General features: G+C 34.8%; 2 protein-coding genes across 3 annotated transcripts in view; one reads left to right on the top strand and one right to left on the bottom strand.

Moving 5' to 3' along the window:
• Positions 1 to 8188: 8188 nt before the first annotated feature.
• rnaset2 (ribonuclease T2) lies at positions 8189 to 17053 on the bottom strand. Of its 2 annotated transcripts, XM_059566801.1 has the most exons (9): positions 16923 to 17052; positions 16018 to 16072; positions 15854 to 15906; positions 15305 to 15362; positions 15149 to 15213; positions 14959 to 15072; positions 11058 to 11106; positions 10507 to 10581; positions 8189 to 9758 (listed from the first exon to the last, which is right to left on the bottom strand). In XM_059566801.1, exons 1-9 carry the CDS (start codon positions 16991 to 16993, stop codon positions 9564 to 9566), a joined length of 735 nt encoding a protein of 244 aa, XP_059422784.1. In that variant the 5' UTR covers positions 16994 to 17052; the 3' UTR covers positions 8189 to 9563. The 2 variants fall into 2 exon arrangements, with proteins under 2 accessions (XP_059422784.1, XP_059422785.1); XM_059566802.1 differs by lacking the exon at positions 16018 to 16072 and having other exon boundaries at positions 16923 to 17053.
• Positions 17054 to 19170: 2117 nt separating this feature from the next.
• The window catches only part of myom2b (myomesin 2b), a 51988-nt gene continuing 49653 nt past the window's right edge, over positions 19171 to 21505 (top strand). Inside the window, exons 1-2 of the mRNA XM_059566795.1 lie at positions 19171 to 19286; positions 20286 to 20390. Coding sequence (XP_059422778.1) covers positions 19285 to 19286; positions 20286 to 20390 — 107 coding nt within the window. The 5' untranslated portion in view covers positions 19171 to 19284. The remainder of the gene's footprint in view (positions 19287 to 20285; positions 20391 to 21505) is intronic.

A 21505-nucleotide genomic window follows, 5' to 3' on the forward strand; every position in this document is an offset into this window, starting at 1 on the left:
AAACGACACTTTTTCAGTTGAGGAACCTAAACTTAATAATTCTATGCAGTGTAAAATGATTCTTGATAAGAAAAGATTTCTATGCATTGAACAGTTTGTAAGAAGCTCTATTCGTATGAAATTATGTTTAACCATAGATTTACAGTTCTGTCTGGTCAAAGTGTTGGTTGAGAAACCTCAGTGTATCCTTATATAAACTGAATTATATGCTATTATATGTGCTACTATGCACTTAAATGAACTTATATTTTCTGTGATAAAGCTCGAACTCGCTGAACTGAATCAGTTCAAATGAATTTGTATTTTTATTGCAGCATTTTCCTGCAATGTCTGGAGTGTTTATAGCATTTCTAGCAGGTAAATGCTCTGACCGCAGCTCTTTTTAGCCACAGGGGTTTTGTGCTGAGAGCAAAGAGAGACTGCAGTGATACAACCCCCCTCGAACAGTGTAGAGTTAAAAACATGTTGTGTTCTATAATAGTGGTGTTTATTTTATGTCCTTAAGTTGTTGTTGTTGTTTTGCTGCATTGACTTTATTATGCCACGCTCCATAAAAGGCATGTCTGCATTTACAATGCTTTACTAATTTCTAAGCAGTTGTTGCGTATTTCTTAATTATTACAAATGAGAAATATCCAACAAAATTTTCACTACACCAAATTTGTCCAATAGAATATTTAAGAAAAATGGTATAGACAGTTTTTTACACAGACTGTTTTATTTATTTATTAATTTATTTTTTGTGAGTTTTATGTTGATTGGCTAAATGAGGCGGTGAGTCATCGGAGCTGGCTGTGCTCTATAAATAGAAAGGACTGACCTGGCCTCACAGGCTAATCTTGCTTTGAAAGGCTGAGCAGGGACATCTTCAGACGCCTGGCGGTACATGCAGCTTTCAGGTTGTGAATTATACTCCATTCTTGAAGGTGCTGTAAGCCATTTTTATCTGGAACATCACTACAACGTGATAGATTATATGTACAGCCCTACTGATTTGAAGAATCATGTCTGTCTACCAGTGCAGCCTTCAGCCGGATGCTCATTTGTCCACTTGCTGTAGATCATATATTTTATCCAGTGTATAATTAACAAACGAATAAATAAATTGTTGAACGAATAAAACTGTTTTTTCATCGTTTTTATCCACCGAATATTACAAAATGTCATCCTTGGTGTTATCCTCACCTTAATTCAAATCAAAATTTATATCTTGATTTTATCAATTTTCTTAGCATTTTATTTTAGAGTTAGATTACTATTATTTATGCATGAGAATCTATTTAAATTAGTGCTGTCAAACAATAAATCATGATTAAGCACATCCAAATTAAACGTTTTTGTTTACAATATATATGGGAACTGTGTATATTTATTTTATTAATACAAACACGTAAATATTTAAGAAAATATGTTACGTTTGTATATTAATTATATTTATATATAATATAGATTATAAGAATATACATATACCGTATACATGTAAATATTTTCAAAATATATATTTGTGTGTATTTATATATACATAATAAATATACACAGTACACGCACATAGTATGTAAACAAAAACTTTTTTATTTGATGCGATTAATGCAATTCATCTTATGACAGCACTACTATTAAGTCTAAAATGTGTTTCTTTGAAGGTCAACGGTTTGTCCTCCTTTTTGAGTATTACGTGGCAATCAAAATTGACAGAACACAAGACAAACCTTTTAACCTTTAAAACGCTGATATACTTTTTAAAATAGCCAACACTACTGAAAGTCATTGTATGATTCACACAGCAATCAGTTAATTTATCACGTTCAAAAAAAAAAAAAAAAAAGAAGACCAAAGGACAGTGCTTGAGTTCCTGGGTGGAATAAACTATTTGCCTTGTGATGTATCGCAGACAAAAGCCAATTAGCACAGTTAAATCAGCCTTGAGAAATGGAGAGATCTTTCAGGGGGTTTACAGATGTCCCCTGCACGCTGATCCAGCAGCAAAAAAGCCTCCGTGCTGGACACCTGTGCCAAGTGGAGCACACTGAAGCACACTGTGCTGTGTAAGGATGGAGTGTGTTTATCATAGAGGCTAATGTGTGTAATGGTGTGTAACTCCTGCTGTGGGGGCTAGAAGTAGACTGTGTGACTGTAATAGCCCTGAGGTTTAAAGATAGGATGCTGTAAGTTATCCTCAGCTCTGCAGTCAAGCAGCAAATGTAAGAAATACTACGTATGAAAATTTTATATTTGCTCAAGCAATGATATGTTGTTTGTTTATACCAAGACCAGTGTGCTTAATAATTTACAAAGGTAGCACATGCCTATTGAAGGGAAAACGCAAGCTTTGAATAATTGTTAATGTTAATAAGTGTGCATAAACATAAATTGTCATTGCGAAGAACAGTAGCCAGAGAATGGTGTCCTGTCTAACTTGTACAAGTTTACAATGTAGGGAATTCAAAGCCCATATGGAAACATTGCACAATTTCTTATTCTCCAAATTTATATTTCACAATGTGCCTTTCTCATTTCAACTTAATATCTTATAAATGCTACTATATATCACAGTCAAGCAATCCTTATTATACACATTATGTCACATTTATGGTATTTCTTATTCTGAAGTGGAAACAGGCTGTAGTGACACTTGTTAATTTATTTTTGCACAAAAATAAAGTTTCCAAAAAGCGGTCTTTGCAGGGATTTCACAGAAGAACCATTTTGTCCCTCTAAACCTTTTAGTGAATTATTGATGTTTTTTCTCAATGTGAAGAATATCCTTTCCCATCCTTTTTTCAAAGAACCCTTTTTTCCACTATAAAGTACATTTTGTGAAATGGAAAGGTTGGGTAACACTTTATTTTTACGGTGTCATTGTTACACCTATTGTAAAAATAATACATTGTGCATAATTACATGCCATACAAGTAACCCTAAGCCAAACCCTAAACATATAGTAAGTACATGTAGTTAGTACTCATTACTTAAATGTATAATTGTAACAAAGATACCTTAAAATAAGGTGTAACCAAAGGTTCTATGGAGGTAAAGTTTCTTTATGGAATCATCAATGGCAACAAAGAACCTTTTATACATACTAAAGGGTTAAATTCAAATTTGGATTACAATTCCGCACCCGGTTTGCTGCCTCAATAAAATTCTGGGGCTGAATTGGAATTTCAAAGGCCTTCTCAGTCCAGTGGTGAATGCTGCACATCCATGAGTGATGGTGTTCTGGCAGATGAGATAAAGGACCGGAAAGAACTCCACCCGCTGTGTCTGTCAGTGCTCCATACGGGTTAACTTACAGGTGCACTGCTGCTTCCATTCATATTGAAAGTAAGACAGGAGAGAGCTGTTTAATTCAGTCTTTTTTGACATAACCTCTCTCTCTCTCTCTCTCCCTCACACTGCCTAAAAGAGAGAGACAGGATGGATGCAACAGCAGACATTTATTCTCATACACTCACTGTTACATTTCTATATATACAAATGGAAATGTACTTATTTTTACTTTCATTTACTTTCTTTCAATCCATAAAATGTTTATAATGTGAAGTACACATGCAAATACATCATAGTTCTGAGACATTCTTACAAAGAAGACAATCTTTGAAAATCGTCTTGACAAGTTTAAAGGCCTTATGCTGCTTGAATTTTTAAAAGAGATTTGAAGTTTAAGGGAATGTAGACCTTGCTGTGAGGTTTACTGAGTGGACTCTAGGCAGTTGTTAGGGTGTTCTGACAGAGACATATACCTAGATCCCAAATCCTTTACTAAAGGGAAAATGAAAGGAAATTTGAGTGGCAGTTACATAAGAAATCATGACTTGAGTTTTTAAGTAAACCTCCCTATATTGCCAACTAAATGAATAATGAATACACCGAATAAACCGATAAATAAATTATTGATTTTAATAGTGAATTATATTAAAGATAAAAGGATCTTTTGATTCAAGTAAAACTTCATATAAGTTTCTTTTAGAAAAGGAGATTTCTAAAAAAAAAAAAAAAAAAATATCTATATTTATTAAATGCTATAGGTGAATCTTAGATATTAGTTGTGCTGCAAAAGTATCTGAAAAAGGTTGAAGATCTCAATCTAAAAAGAACCATTGTGCAGCCAGGTTTGTACTAATTTAGATTTTGTTATCTTATTTGTGGATGTGGGCTATTTTACAAAAACAAAGTGAAAAAAAAAAAAAACCAATTGTTCATAACCAGCATCGGAAACTGGTATCCAGTTCCTGTACAATCTTAGAGATGATGAGGAAATCAGTTCTATTTTATGTCATTTTTCTAGTTCATCAAAGATTTGTCTGAAAATCTTCAAAGCTCTCCCTCATTGTCAATGATTTACCCCTAAGGGATTAGGTGAGGTTAACTGGATTTCAGCGAATTAGAGTTTTTACAGCAGGACAGATACTGTTAAATCTAGAGTAGACATTGTCTACAGTGACCTTCCAACATGAACATGTTCAGATCTTTTAACTGAAAAAAGGCAAAATGTTCCACACATTCACAAACTTTTGCAAATAATCTATTAAAAGCCACTTATTTTCTTTATTTAAAAAGACACACAGTGATTTGGGAGGTTTCTGTGTAAAGATGTTTGCACACCTTCATTTTGTTCACAAATTATTTCACTTGTATATCTGCTCTAATCATTCAGAGAAATCTTATTCTGTAAACCCTCATGTATTTGTCGTATTTCAGGTAAAATCTCTGTTATTTAATAAAACATAATTAAAGGTGCTGTATGTAAGTTTTTGACTCTACGAAAGCATAAAACAACCACAATATGTTTGTTAGCTGTTACAAGTTAACATACTTGTTTGTCTGAAAAACAATGCTACAGTCAGTTATTCTCCTTTTCTGTCGGTCTCTGTTTTGGTTTATGAACCCCGTCCACTGCAAGTTTACCCAATTTGTATTTCGGCATCCCGGGTTGCCAGTTGACGGAAAACATAGCATATGTCATTTCATTCATCGTCAAGTGAATTCGTTCTTGTTGGTGTCGTCAATCTGGCAACCTGTGTGTGTGTCACACATTTTAAATAATTAAAATGCATTAAATTACAATTAAATATTGCATATTGGCAGTGTCGGAGGTAGCACATTAATGTGAGTTTTGTAATCAGATTTTTATTTTTTTACTTTTATTAACTACTAAAGTAACACATTACGTTTATGTTATGAATGAAATACAGTTTATATTGTTAAAAAAAAAAAAATTGCTCCATAAAGGTTTAGTTATCACACTTTCTACTCCAGTTCATTTTTCAAACGTTCAATTCCAGTTTGAATGTTTACAATAACTGTATTCTATTTGTATTTCTATTACATTTCTATTTGTATGGCACATTGCATTGCTACAGTACCTTATAAGACATAATCCTATGTAGGAAGTAGACAGCTCACTAGGGTTTGGAACAGACCTCTGTCCACTGAGGGGTTCTGTAGAACTTCAAATGGTCCCTCATCTTCAGATAAAGCAAATAAACTGTCTAGAGAAGAGACACAGCTTCACATCTACACACACACAAAGCTCTTACTCATCATCACTCTTTCAGGCTGAAGGACAGTGGTGACTCAGCCCTGAGTGTCCACCAGCAGACCACTCTCAAGAAACATGCAGAGCTCTTTTCACATATGAAAGACAGTGAGGTCATTTAAATTTAAAAGCCAGGTGACGTTTGTTTGTCTTTAATCAACAGAAGAAGGGAAAATCTGAAGCCAATGTGAATTTAAGGATTACATGTTGCGCTTTTATCTATACTCACCAAGATCAGGTAATGTGTGTGTGCTAAGTGGTTTGAAAGGAGCTCAAATGTAGTTCCCAAAACCTAATTCATTCCATTGATTTAGTTAATTCATGAACATGTACTAGTTATTTATATGCATTTTGTGTGTGTGTATATATATATATATATATATATATATATATATATATATATATATATACATACATACATACATACATATATACAGGTGCTGGTCATATAATTAGAATATCACCAAAAAGATGATTTATTTCACTAATTCCATTCAAAAAGTGAAACTTGTATATTATATTCATTCATTACACAGACTGATATATTTTTAATTTTGATGATTATAACTGACAACTATGGAAAATCACAAATTCAGTATTTCAGAAAATTAGAATATTACTAAAGACCAATACAAAGAAATTTTTTTTAGAAATCTTGGCCAACTGAAAGGTATGAACATGAAAAGTATGAGCATGTACAGCACTCAATACTTAGTTGAGGCTCATTTTGCCTGAATTACTGCAGCAATGCGGCGTGGCATGAAGTCGATCAGTCTGTGGCACTGCTCAGGTGTTATGAGAGCAAAGGTTGCTCTGATGGTGGCCTTTAGCTCTTCTGCATTCTTGGGTCTGGCATATCGCATCTTCCTCTTCACAATACCCCATAGATTTTCTATGGGGTCAAGGTCAGGCGAGTTTGCTGGCCAGTTAAGAACAGGGATACCATGGTCAATAAACCAGCTACTGGAAGCTTTGGCACTGTGTGCAGGTGCCAAGTCCTGTTGGAAAATGAAATCTTCATCTCCATAAAGTTGGTCAACAGCAGGAAGCATGAAGTGCTCTAAAACTTCCTGGTATATGGCTGTGTTGAACTTGGACCTCAGAAAACACAGTGGACCAACACCAGCAGATGACATGGCACCACAAACCATCACTGACTGTGTAAACTTTACACTGGACCTCAAGCGACGTGGATTGTGTGCCTCTTCTCTCTTCCTCCAGACTCTGGGACCCTGATATCCAAAGGAAATGCAAAATTTACTTTCATCAGAGAACATAACTTTGGATCACTCAGCAGCAGTCCAGTCCTTTTTGAAGCGAGACACTTCTGACACTGTCTGCTGTTCAAGAGTGGCTTGACACAAGGAATGCGACAGCTGAAACCCATGTCTTGTATATGTCTGTGCGTAGTGGTTCTTGAAGCACTGACTCCAGCTGCAGTCCACTCTTTGTGAATCTCTCCCACATTTTTGAATGGGTTTTGTTTCACAATCCTCTCCAGGGTTGCTTGTACACTTTTTTTCTACCACATCTTTTCCTTCCCTTCACCTCTCTATTAATGTGCTTGGACACAGAGCTCTGTGAACAGCCAGCCTCTTTTGCAATGACCTTTTGTGCCTTGCCCTCCTTGTGCAAGGTGTCAATGGTCATCTTTTGGACAACTATCAAGACTGAGAGACCATTTAAAGGCCTTTGCAGGTGTTTTGAGTTAATTAGCTGATTAGAGTGTGGCACCAGGTGTCTTCAGTATTGAACCTTTTCACAATATTCACATTTTCTGAGATACTGGATTTGTGATTTTCCTTAGTTGTCAGTTATAAACATCAAAATTAAAAGAACATTTGAAATATATCAGTCTGTGTGTAATGAATGAATATAATATACAAGTTTCACTTTTTTGAATGGAATTAGTGAAATAAATCAACTTTTTGATGATATTCTAATAATATGACCAGCACCTGTGTGTGTATATATATATATATATATATATATATATATATATATATATATATATATATATATATATATATATACATATAATATTCATATACAAATATTACAATAAACATACTCCACTCTCAACTGATTTCAATACAGATTGGTGTTAGAATGAAAACACTTAACATTTTAGAAATAAACATGACCTGTTAAATTCCCAGGCACTGTAGGATGGATTTCAATGAACTGCATCTCAATTATAGAATTGTCTTCTACGCAAATAATACATACGATACTGACTGAGAACTCAGCCCCCCAAAAAAGTATAGAATCAAGATTTCCACTTTTTGGATGCCTTCACTGTATAAGTGATGCCTTAAAATGCTTCCTACATTGACAGCTTATTAGATTTTTCAACAGTCATCTATAGTTACCATTTGTATGTAACAGATAAAATATTGTATTGAACCAAAACAAGTTAATTTCTAAATTCTTTTCTGCTTTGGTGTTGAACTGCTTGGAAGGTTTAATGTCAACATCTTATACAGTATACTTTAAGCTTCCTAATTTAACATTCCACGTTCTTTCACTTTTGCTCCTTGTTGTGGGAGTTAGTGTAGTGTGGAACCATCATGAAATACCAACTGTGAGAAAAACAGTTGAGCAGGGACACATATTGAGTTTTCAAAACAACCAAGATTCAAACACACGTGATTTTCTGTATTTATTTAATTGGTATTGAATTACAAAAAAGTTTTAGTTACTGGTGTTTAAGTGAGGCATTTATCAAATACCGTAAAAGTGACAAAACTTTGTACCTATTGTATAAAAAGTCTTTGACCTGCAGTTTAAAATCAAAGATATAAGGCATGTCTTTCACAAGTTGAGTTGCATATCAAAAGCCCACATCTGATATGGCTGTCATCTAATAATTGTTTGAAATACAGTTTAAAAGCCAGAAAGTCACTGTTTATTTACTGTAACATTTTGTGCGTATGGCAACTTTTTTTATATATATATAGTCCACTACCATAAAATGTACATGTGAACGACGTATCTGTAAACAATATCATTGTGATTTTTTTTTTTGGCAGAATGCATGTGCTGCCCTCCAGCGGCAGAAGCTTAAATGTGCATTATGTGCAGTAGGCCCAAAGCAACAAACCTACCACATATTTTACACATTATAATCGGCATGAATGGTCTCTTTCAATCCAAATCATAATAACAAATTTATCAGATGAAATATATTAACGGCACAATATTACAGTTAAGCTAGACTGAAAGAAAGAAACAAAGACTTAAGAAAATAAAAATAATTCGGTTTGCTTAAACTTTAAGCAAACCAAATCATTTTTATTTTCTTAAGTCTTTGTTTCTTTCTCAATGCAATAATTTCAGTAATCCTTTAGGCCTTAAAGCATCACTGAATTTATTGCATTGTGATTTTCTTTTAATGGAAATTGAGCACATTGCTAAAAGAAATATTTATCATTTATGAACACAACAGTGGTGTATTATCTATATTGTCAAACATGTATACAGTACATCAAACTTGTATGGTTTTACTGTAATAAAACTATTGTACTACTAAATGATAATCATTTAGAACAATGTGAATGGGAGAAAAGTACAATATCTAGATGCACAGTGGTCAGGTGGGATATGTGTTTAACTGTCATTAAAATTTTTGTTATAATGCTAAAAACCTTTCCTAAAGTAAAACACATCAATATTTTACTCTCCTTGACAATTTGCGGTAAATTTGATCTGGACATGTTTTTATGAAATTAACCCGAGGACAAATAAAAAATAAAAAGGAGAAAAAGACAGCAGTATGGCTCAGTAAGATAGACTGTAAAAACTACAAGACCAATAAAAAATTAACCTAGTAACCACAGAATACAGCAGTCTGTGACACCCTTAAATCTTCACTAGATTGTTCCAGCATCATCATTTAAAACAACAAAGGAATTTAATGCGCAATTATTTAAAAAGATAGTGTAAACAGGAAAGATTTTCAATTGTTTGCAGCATTTCAGACAGACAGAATTCTCGTCTTGTTATGCTCAGTGGGCTGCCACCTCTATGATCTGCTGAGCACTGGGGGGTAATAGACCGGCGTGGAGTGATCACACACCCTGAGCTCTGACTGGCCGCTGACAGACACTGCTGGGATGTCATTGCTGCAGATTTCTTCGATTGACTTATGGCAGTCGATCAGCTGGAAATCCCTGTCAACGCAGATCTCTATTTGACCCAAAATCTGAACCTGGCCTCCCTGAGAAATACAGTAAGAAATGAGATTTTCATTTGAGCAAAACTGATGGCAAACTGTGGATACTGTGCATCTAACTGTTGCCCTATGCAGATCAGTCTCACTCGATATCAAGTCATGAGGAAATCAAAATAGACTTTCATAAAAGAATATGTTCCTCTATTATAAGTCGCTCTGGATAAAAGAGTCACTTAAGCGCATAAATGTAAATTATGTTGATTACCACAAAAATAAATTTGACTTTGCTCTTATTTTCAGAAGTAAAGGTATTTACTTACACTGGGGACATTTTTAAAAGCCAAAGACTTAAAAGCAGAAATGTGAAGCTTACATATAGTTTATTTAAGCTTCCATTATATATAAAGTGAACCGTTAAGTTTTACGTTTTCATGGTTGTAAAAGTTGATAGTTACATTTTATGTAGAAAAGGTTGTGTGATGTTTTCTTACTAAAATCATACTACACACTACTCCTGAAATGCCCATTTATGAATCATACCCATTCACTTCCATTGTAAATGCCTCACTGTAACATAGATCTTTGCCTTTTTTCTTTTAAAAGAAAGCAAGTCATAAATATTTTGTGTGTGTGTGTGTGTATAGTCACCAGTAAGTCACTGTTGTGCTGTTAATGTAATATTTAATACACTTTCCTTTTTGTGTTCCTGTCTTTTTATCTTCAAACAACCTTTTCAATCTTTTTTTCTAACCACAAAGGTTGGTCGGAATAATCTGTCTTTCTTCATTCATACCTTTACTGGATGGACGCACTGAATCTTTGTCTTCACATTGTAGAAGCTAGTAATGGCTGTCTCCACCTCATCCAGCTAAAAAAAAAAAAAAAAAAAAAAAAACAAGAAATACGGAAGTGACACATTTATTCACAGGTGACCATAATCACAAGATTCTCGTTTACTTCAGCCCAAAAATCGGTTGAAAAAAACCCAACTTAAGATTGAGAGAAGTCTATGAGTGCTGAAATGCTGGTGTTGTGGCTGGGCAACAATAACACATACAGTGGTTTAGGAAAGGCCCTCTTATTAGATGGATGACACTTTTGGGAAATTTTGAACCTGATCATTATTTCAGTTATATCATTCATGTAATCAGAAGTTGTGGAATCACAGACAGGAACAGAAAACAGCAGGCTGAACCATTACAGTAAACAGCTCTCAACAAAATGACAAACTACGCGCTACCTGTCAGGTCAAAGAAAAATATTTACTTCATCTTCAAAGAAGCACATATAGTTCAGTGTCTGTTAAATGATAATGAAAGCAGGGATGTCAATTAAACTACTTACTGTGTAGTGCTGCTGCTCAGAGGGCACGATTCTGTTGCTCTCTAAAACACTGAAAACACACAAGATTCATGAGGGAAACCATTTTCAAATAGTGCTGGGTGATACGGTGCTGTTGGTTATCACATTTTTATTTGAGATAGCAGAAATTAATCAACCAGTAGTGTTTATATAAATATGCAGCCATTATAGGCTAGAATGATTTAATTAGGATGTGTCCCAAACTTGTTATTAAAAGGCATGTAATATGAATGAATGCTTTAATTGATTATGCTGGCCAAGCAGCATTGTTGTTTGCTACATTAAAGGGATAGTTCAACCAGAAATTAAAATTGTGTCATAATTTACTCTAGGACTGCCTTTGACTGAAGATTTTTCTGCTCGACTAGTAGTTGTTCATTTTAAGCATTAGTCGACTAATCGCATGTTTATTAATAAACCATTTAAATAAAATAAAAAATCAGCACACATCTGGACTTTGGTTCTGGTCCACACATGATCACACGGAGCGGATTATATGCGAAGAAAACAAAAATAACAACTTAACTCAATAATTCCTTTGTCTACGTTCTCCTCTGTGTCACTCCATATCACCGTGCTGCTGCGTATGCTCTTCTGTGTCCTCTGCCCAACAAGGATGCACTGTTTCTATGTGTATTTACCTTTGATTTGAAATAAAACTGTGCATCCTTGTGGTGTGGAGGCCACAGAAGAGCATACGCAGCACAATGATATGGAGGGACACAGAGGAGACCTTTGACAAAGGAATTATTGAATAAAGTAATTTTTTTTGTTTTCTTCGCTTACAAAAAGTGTTCCCGTCACTTCATATAACCCACATTGCACGTCTGATGGCAGATGGAGTATTCTGACGATGATTATCTTTTTGATTCATACCTTTTATGGACCTTGACACTGTTATTTACTTGGCAGTCTATGGGACAATCTCAAGCCTCTAGGTTTTCATCCAAAATATCTTAAATTGTGTTCTGAAGACGAACTGAGCTTTTACGAGAATTAATGATTATGAATGTGTCAGAAAAAAAAACAGTAAGGAGACTGAATTAACATTTATTTAATTTCTTGATAAACTAGTGCTTTCTTAATTAGTGCTTTTCTTTTTCAGCTTAAGTGATGAAGTCGGAGACACTGACACTTACTCAGCATCTCCGCAGTAGTGGACGCACAAGTATGCATGTTTCATACAGATACATATTCTGAGAATATTTGTTCTCCATTTAAAAGAATACATTTCACTCTCTATGGACAAAAATTTAATGTCTGTAAGGCAAGTATACATGGAGTTTCACACTCAAGTTCACAGAGATCAAGATTGCAGAAAGTGCATCCTGTTTGCTATCATTATTTTACAAAAGCTCAACGTTTTGTTGTTATTGTTAGTGCACACAAGTCTTTCCACATTTGAACGATTTATTACTCTGAAAGTGTGAAAGTGAAAGTGAAGTGACATTCAGCCAAGTATGGTGACCCATACTCAGAATTTGTGCTCTGCATTTAACCCATCCGAAATGCACACACACAGAGCAGTGAACACACACACACACACTGTGAGCACACACCCGGAGCAGTGGGCAGCCATTTATGCTGCGGCGCCCGGGGAGCAGTTGGGGGTTCGATGCCTTGCTCAAGGGCACCTAAGTCGTGGTATTGAGGGTGGAGAGAGAACTGTACATGCACTCCCCCCAGCCACAATTCCTGCCGACCCGGGACTCGAACTCACAACCTTTCGATTGCCAGTCCGACTCTCTAACCATTAGGCCACGACTCTTATCTGTATGAGCAAAAATGAGGGAGTATTTTATGAGCAAGTGACCTCTCCGGTGCCTCTATCTCATGCAGTGAGCGCTACTGTTCAGCTTCCACACTCCGCATAGACACTTGAATAGCGCACATTTCCCTAGGATAACATTAGATTGAGCAGCCATGTAAAGTTAATACTAACATATTTCAGATGAAAAGGCATATTTGAGGTTGATGAATGATAGTGAAGTATTTGGATGTCCTGCCTGAGTACTGTATTACCACAAAGTAATACCACTTTATTGGGTGGTTGTTCTGCACGCTTAGTAAACAAACTACAGCTAGTCCAAAATGCAGCAGCAAGAGTTCTTACTAGAACCAGGAAGTATGACCATATTAGCCCGGTCCTGTCAACACTGCACTGGCTCCCTATCAAGCATCGCATAGATTTTAAAATATTGCTTATTACTTATAAAGCCCTGAATGGTTTAGCACCTCAGTATTTGAATGAGCTCCTTTTACATTAAAAATCCTCTACGTCCGCTACGTTCTCAAAACTCAGGCAATTTGATAATACCTAGAATATCAAAATCAACTGCGGGCGGCAGATCCTTTTCCTATTTGCTGCCTAAACTCTGGAATAACCTACCTAACATTGTTCGGGAGGCAGACACACTCTTGCAGTTTAAATCTTACACATAACAAACTAACATGCTTCTAATATCCAAATCCGTTAAAGGATTTTTAGGCTGCATTAATTAGGTAAACCGGAACCGGGAACACTTCACATAACACCCTATGTACTTGCTACATCATTAGAAGAATGGCATCTACGCTAATATTTGTCTGTTTCTCTCTTGTTCCGAGGTCAGCGTGGCCACCAGATCCAGTCTGTGTCCAGATCAGAGGGTCACTGCAGTCACCCGGATCCAGTACGTATCCAGACCAGATGCTGGATCAGCACCTAGAAAGGACCTCTACATCCCTGAAAGACAGCGGAGACCAGGACAACTAGAGCCCCAGATACAGATCCCCTGTAAAGACCTTGTCTCAGAGGAGCACCAGGACAAGACCACAGGAAACAGATGATTCTTCTGCACAATCTGACTTTGCTGCAGCCTGGAATTGAACTACTGGTTTCGTCTGGTCAGAGGAGAACTGGCCCCCCAACTGAGCCTGGTTTCTCCCAAGGTTTTTTCTCCATTCTGTCACCGATGGAGTTTCGGTTCCTTGCCGCTGTCGCCTGTGGCTTGCTTAGTTGGGGTCACTTCATCTACAGCGATATCGTTGACTTGATGGCAAATAAATGCACAGACACTATTTAAACTGAACAGAGATGACATCACTGAATTCAATGATGAACTGCCTTTAACTGTCATTTTGCATTGTTGACACACTGTTTTCCTAATGAATGTTGTTCAGTTGCTTTGACGCAATGTATTTTGTTTAAAGCGCTATATAAATAAAGGTGACTTGACTTGACTTGACTTGACAAAGACCAGCCGTTAACGATCTTTCTGCCATGAACTGCATGACTTTGACTGTGGACGTTTTTTAAATAATATATTTTTTTTTTATAACAACTAATATCATTTTGGTCAACCAAGCTTCTTCCGGTTGACTAAAGATTAGTCAATTATTAGGGGGCACCCCTTATTTATTCATCTTCATGTTGTTACAAACCTTTATGACTTTTTTTCTTCTGTTAAAGACAAAATATTTAAAAAAAAATGTTGGTGGCAGCCATTGACTTCCATTTTATGGCGAAAAAAATACTGTGGAAGTCAATGGCTACCAGCAATTGTTTGGTTACCAACATTCTGCAAAATATCTTCTTTTGACTTCAACAGGATAAAGACATTCATCTAGGAATTGGAACAACTTGAGGATTAATAAATAATGACAAAATTTGAATTTCTGGTTGAACAAACCCTTTAATGTAGAATTTAAATTGTAGTGCGTCACAGTTGTGCATGAAAGTGCTATTTTAAAAAAGCTTTGAGTGAGGCTTCAATCAGAATTTTGAAGCCTCAAATTTTGAGTCACAAATATCAGTTGTCATTTATAAATACTCTCATCTTTTGCTTTCTATCCATCTCACAACTTCCTAATGTACCGAAAAATCAGGTAAACAAGAACTTACTTAGTAAGGTTAAACTTCTTGTACAGCTCAAGAGCTTTGCTGAAGTATTTATGTTGACTGTTCAGAGAGTCTGCTTTTGCAGCACAGGTTCCATGCTTTTTCCATTCATATTCCCTAAGCAATAAAATAACACAATAACACTTCCGTCTTTTACTTTAATAAATAAATGAAAAGTACAGTTGTAACATACCAAAATTCGGGGGAGGAAGGTTCTAATAGATCTGGCCAATATTTTTTCATCTCTGGTATCAAGTCCTGAGAAACATGCACATACAACATGTCAAGCACATGTCCTCTGAACTAAAATATATGACATTCAACAGGGTGAGCAACGTAAGTAAATTACCTCAATCAAACTGGCATTAAAATGCCAGGATGTATTGCACATCATGCCAGAATCGGGCCTACAAAAACAAACATTTCAACTGACACAAACTGTAATCATCCTTACAATCAATGGCATTTTTCATCATTACCAGATTATTATTCTATACCAGAATGCATGACAACAAGGGTTGCACCAATATAAACATATGGGGAAAGTGTATTATGCATTCATTTGGCAGGCCTTTTTATCCAAACAAACCATTTACAATAGGAGTCAACAATATTGCATGTCAAGTTTAAAGTTTAAGCTATATTAGTATAGTGTAGTATTATAGTAGTGTTTTTGGTTATAGGAAATATATTTGTTTATGGTAGTGGTTAGTTAAGTGATTGCGGAAAAGGTCTTCCTGAAGTTGTTGGCTTTAATTATTATTTCAGATATTTAGCCAATATGATATTACTGATATTACAAATCTATTCTCTTTAATTAGTTTTTTTCCCTTCCTTCTAATTCAGTATGCGTTGCAATCAAACAATTTTACTATATAGTCACTGATCATAAACCTACCATAATCCATGAAGAGTCCAAAAGCTTACATTTGTTGTACAATGTTTTTCCACCTATAAATGAAAAACAACATAATTTATCTTCTGATCCCCAGTGGAGGAGCAATATGTAGTGCACCTGCAGTAATGGCAATAAATCAATGGAAAGTAAATACAATACAATACACTGCAAAATGTCTGTGGCCATTGCTGGGTCAGGATGAGTTTTGTCCATTCTTTCCTAAAAGAAGCAGTCAATTCACTATTTATGACTTCAGGGTGACAATTGCAATCTGACAAACATTTTGCACAAAACAAGGAATCAAAAAATGGCTTAATTGGTATGAGCCTATGCAGAAAACGTGGTCACAGTATCAAATGCGTATTAAATCCATTAAAGTGGGCATGCGAATAGTTAAAGACCATTAACCAAATTATATTAGTTGCAATGCACCAAATTCTCATTTTGCTAATTCTGAATGGTATTTCTCAATAAATTTAGATTTTCATTATTATACTTTTTATTGGTTTACAATAATGAATACTGTGACAATGTTTATTAGTAGTACTATTATTTAAATGTCATAAATAAAATAAAAAAATAAAAAAGTACAACAAAAACTACCATAATGTTTAAGTATTATTATTATTACAGTCATAATTTGTGCAGATATTTCACATACAACTTTTTATACCATTTCCTTAAAAAGTACTGGGAAAAAACAATGATTTTCATTGACATTTGTGTCAGCATGACTAGTGTAGTCAAGATTCCTAAATCATGAGCCGTTTTTTTTTAATAGTTGAACAAAAGTACTTGATTAATCAGGAATTGTACCAAGAACTGTTTTCTGTTATCAATGCTGTAAAAAGTCGTTAGAAAAAAAGTCTGCATAATGTTTTGTTTACTAATTTATACCCTTTCAAACGTCTTGTATTGTGTATATAATGTTTACACTATAACCTAAAGTGTATCTTGTTCAACAAAGAAGGGAAAATACATACAGGATTTGTGCAATATTGATTGTGACTGCACCCAGACTTAAATGTATGTATAAATACACGCATCTTAATGTATTTGCGTGACCTACCGAGGATGGGCAGAGGCTGTTGGCCAGAAACATCCAGCACAGAGAATGACAGCAACTGCAATGAATCTCATCTTTCCTGATGGTGCAAGTCCGGTCACATTACCGAGGACAAAAGATGATTTATTATCAACGTTCATAAGCGTAACGTAACACTGTAAAAAACAAACAAACAAACAAAAAACTTCTTTAAGACAAAGTTATAGCATAGAGAGCATATCAACGTTGCGACCAAAATTAACATATTCAAGTGTGAGATAGATAGATAAATAAAGAAAGAAACAAGTTTAATAAATATAACCTTGAACAAACTTACGTTAAGACGTCAGTTACCTGTTATTGTCTGAAATGCCGCCGGTTCAATTTACATAGTTTTTGAGACCTAATGAAATGGAAGAGCGCTGGTTTTAAACGTTTTTATTTAGTCTGGGGTGTAAGTTTTAAAGTAGGACTGCCTAGTCACTATCTTTCCGAAACACTGTGCGGTCGAGTCACTTCATAGAGTCACTTCCTTTCCTGACAGAGACTGCGGCTTCTGTTGCGTGCAATGATCGTGCTTGCCTTGTGTTGTGATGTCGCAACTGCGCGTGCGCTGTCAAGTCATGTGATCAACAACATTTTTTTTTTTTTTTTTTTTTACAAATTTTATTAACATTTTGTCAAAGTACAATTTTAAGACGTATACAAAATTCAATCAATATACAGTTTCATAAATCTGATCTTAACAAGGTGAACAAAATAAGAGACAGGAAAAGATCCGAAATAAAAACACAAACACACATAGATACATAATTGAAAAACACTTTTCAAGTGCAAGGGGGCTGCATTAAAGTTAAAATAATGAAATAATTTGATTGTTTTGTTTCATTTGTTGTTCTTTTTTTTTAATTTTCAATGCTGTTCCAATATTTTTTGAGGTCTGTAGGCCTAATTTGTAAAAGAAGGGTTTGCTTCTTTGCCAAATCATATTGTGCAGATAATATTTAGCTAAAATAATAATTAAGTTAATTACATATTTTTCATTGGCTGATAAATTTGGCTCAGTGACTATAAGAAGTATTTCAAATTTACTTAGAGAAATATTCTTTTTTATCTTTTGGGAAATAAATCTTTGTAAATGGGACCAAAAGGAAGCTACAAGGGGACAATCAACAAAAACATGCGCAATGGTTTCTCCTTCACAGCCACAGAAAGTACAAATGTTACACACAGTTGGAAAAAAAGTACAGATGTTTGCTTTTGAAGGGTAATAAATGTGAACAATTTAGAATAAAACTTCTTTGATTTTATTTACAATAATATACTGGTGAGGTAGTGATCAACTACAATTTATGTCAGGTGAAAGTGGATTATGCAGATTAAGCTAAAATGTTACAATTTGGAATTTTTCAAATTCTTTTAGAAAATGTATGAAAGGCATTGTCCTAAATTGGCACTTTCTGATTTTCTGAAAACATAGCCTACATTTAAGAACTTTATAAAATGTGTCATTTTAGACTTGTTGCTGTACAACAAAATATTTCTGGCATTATAAATGCACCTTATTTTGCTTTATTCCCCTTTCAGCCTTAAAAACTGGAAATTTCTAAACTGTTTTTCCCCTTTTCTCGTTATGTATCTTGTGGTAATTTACATTTGTGTACATTATTAATGGCTGTGCTTCCATTCATACCCACAAGAACACCATCCATGAGACACTGAACATCGAAAGACAGCTAAAGTTTAAGCTACACATCTTGAAAAGCCCCAAAAATTCAGTTCAAATTTGTTAGTAAAAAATTGTTAAAATCCAGAATAAAGCAAGGCCGTTGTTTGTGTAACCCTTCGGTCCACGTATTGATGGAACATGTGTATTTAGAAGACAATTTCTCATAAAACATTAAACAATCAAAACAAATGTGTTTTTATCAGTAAAAATACAATACAATAAAATTAATTAATTAATTAATTAAAATAATAATAATAAAAACAAAAAATGTGGCTTCAAAAATTATGGAAAGAGTGCACTACGTCTTGGGAATTGAGTCTTTTCACTAATTCAAACCAATTAGCCTATGTATTTACTTTAAAATGATTAATGATTTCCGTTCGACTCACCTATAACAATCTCTTGTTTTTTTGTAAGTCATTCAGTATTCAGCGTCAATTTAAACGTCTGCCTGGTATCTTAATAGCTGTGCGAAATGATGTGGGATGTTAGTGTAAATGCTATATATAGTCTAAGGCCTATCCATAAATGGGATGCGGGAGAGGCAACATTCCGCATGGGTAATATTTTGCTTTTCATCAGCTGGTCTCTCACAGGCGGGTAGAGGCTCATCTACCTCCGCGTCGCGCTCTTGTATTCCCCTGGGGTGAGTAGCCTATGTCTGGCCCCGTATTTCCACACTTTTGATCCGAAATTATAATGCAGAGTTGTCCTTGTGGAAAAACAAAATCGTTGAGGCTGATGGAAACTTTTGAACTTTACCTTGATTGGATGTTGATCTGTCTCGAATGGTGTTTGCTTGACAGGGCGATGCACTTGGTTTTGAAAAGATTCACAAAAAGTTGCCAATTGAACTACTTTCAGTGATTTGTTAATATGGGCGAATGAATAACTGGACAAACTTTGACACTGTTTTGTTTGTGGAAAAATTGTCTCGTAAAAGTGACCTGTTGAATGTAATATTTGTCGCACTTGTTGATGCCTAACGCAAAGAACGAACAGTTCGTTTTTACATGTCGTCTGCCAAATATGGAATCTGTGCATATATAAGAAGTGTCTAATATGAACAGCAGATGCTTGTATTTGGGCTTCATATGTGAATGAGATAATGTAATGTTGCATTGAGAATGCATGAATATTTGTTTGTGTAATTATTCAACAAAAAGAAAGGAGGAATGTGTTCTTGTTTGTATTGTAGTGTAATTTATTTATCCATAATAGAAGATAAACAGTCATGAGCAGTTGGTTATCCATCAATATTTCAGGATATTTACACAATAATAGCTTGCCATTAATGTACACTATACAGTAGAAATGACCATGGGATACTGTACCCATCGTCTTGGACTGTCCGATATCCCAACCCCCAACCTCTAATTTTAAACTGCTGTGAGTTTTGGCTTCCTTGAGGCCCAAAGCTCCAGAACACCCCCTCCTTTTCATCTCCACAAACAGGTCCACTTTCCTAACACCTAAATCATATCAGGAGTAGGCCACACTTGGCAAAATGAGCTACGAAACTGTTTCCCCAATAATGTGAAACAGTGAAATTGGAAATTAAGCATTGGAATTGATGCATCTGTCAATGAACGCATTTTGTTTTGTCTTGTGTGCAAAGACAATGCATGTTTTTGTTCCAGGTTTTATTCATACAGTAGGTTCTTGTGGTTGCCAAACATGGCTGCAGTTGTTACCAGACACAAACATTTCGGTCAAGAATACCTCAGCACTGAATCTAAATATGTTGTTCAGGAATACTCCAGGTAAGGTAAAAAAAACAAAACAAATCAAAACAAAAAAACAACAACAACAAATTATATATATATATATATATATATATATATATATATATATATATATATATATATATATATAGCAGTAAGTTCAATGAATCAATGCAGCTAAACATAATATTTAATGCAAAAATTTAATAAAACTACTTGTAATAGAATAGCAAGATCATGTATGACATATAACATTGTTGGAGCTCTGCTAATACTGCCTGTTGCCTACAGTAGCTGAACTATAACTGATCCCTTCATGTCACTAGTGTCCTTTGGGTAGTTGACATGAAACACTTGGAATATGACAAGGTCTGCAGTGTGACATGCAATACTCCATGTAAAACTCTTTTCTAATTATGCATGTGGCTTATGTGACCTCATATTAGTGAGAGAGACCACAGGCTGCATTTATCACACTGCAGGACCATTTAAATTGAACTGAAGGTGATTAAAATGGTGAAGAACTGAAAAGAATTGGTGATCAGTTACAGGGTCTAAAGTATATACTTTAACTTGACCAATCATATATATTTTGTGGACACATATTGCACCAAATACCCAAATACTGCCTGGAAACAGTTATACATTTCAGATATAATATAAGCTTTGACATTAAAATTGTTTAAGGATAAGAACATTTACAGTTTTTTTGTTTATTAAAATTAAAAACTTGCCCTAAAATGGTGATCAAAAGGATATTATATTATAAATGTATTATTACAAAATTTATTATATTCTATATATATAGTGGTATTTACTGTTTGCCCTCTGAAGGGTCAAAATGTCAATATTCCTTTGTACATTTTTATTGTAGGTTAAAACATATAATTGCTAATTCATGTGAACCATGGGTAAAGAAGATCAAATATCAAATGTTTTCTCTTTTTTTTTTTCTTTACACTTAAGACTGTGTTGCTTGAAATGCGTGAATTATGATATGCTTTTGCATGTTTGGATGCATGCCATAATAAATAACTGATTGTTAACCTGAGATGAAATGGAGCATAGATGAATCCTGATCTCTGTTTCTCTCATGCTGCATGTATAGAGTAATGCTATGCGCATACTATTATAATTTTTTAATACACTTTTAG

This window comes from Carassius carassius, chromosome 14, assembly GCF_963082965.1.
Source record: "Carassius carassius chromosome 14, fCarCar2.1, whole genome shotgun sequence".
In the NCBI taxonomy this organism is placed as follows: Eukaryota; Metazoa; Chordata; class Actinopteri; order Cypriniformes; family Cyprinidae; genus Carassius; species Carassius carassius.

Coding starts and splice junctions, on each gene's coding strand:
- rnaset2 (XM_059566801.1), bottom strand. CDS start 16,993: ATGAGATTCATTGCAGTTGCTGTCATTCTCTGTGCTGGATGTTTCTGG. Junction 15,907..16,017: donor GGCCACAGACATTTTGCAGT/GTATTGTATTGT, acceptor TTTCATTTATAG/GTGGAAAAACATTGTACAAC. Junction 15,073..15,148: donor CCTTCCTCCCCCGAATTTTG/GTATGTTACAAC, acceptor TTTATTGCTTAG/GGAATATGAATGGAAAAAGC.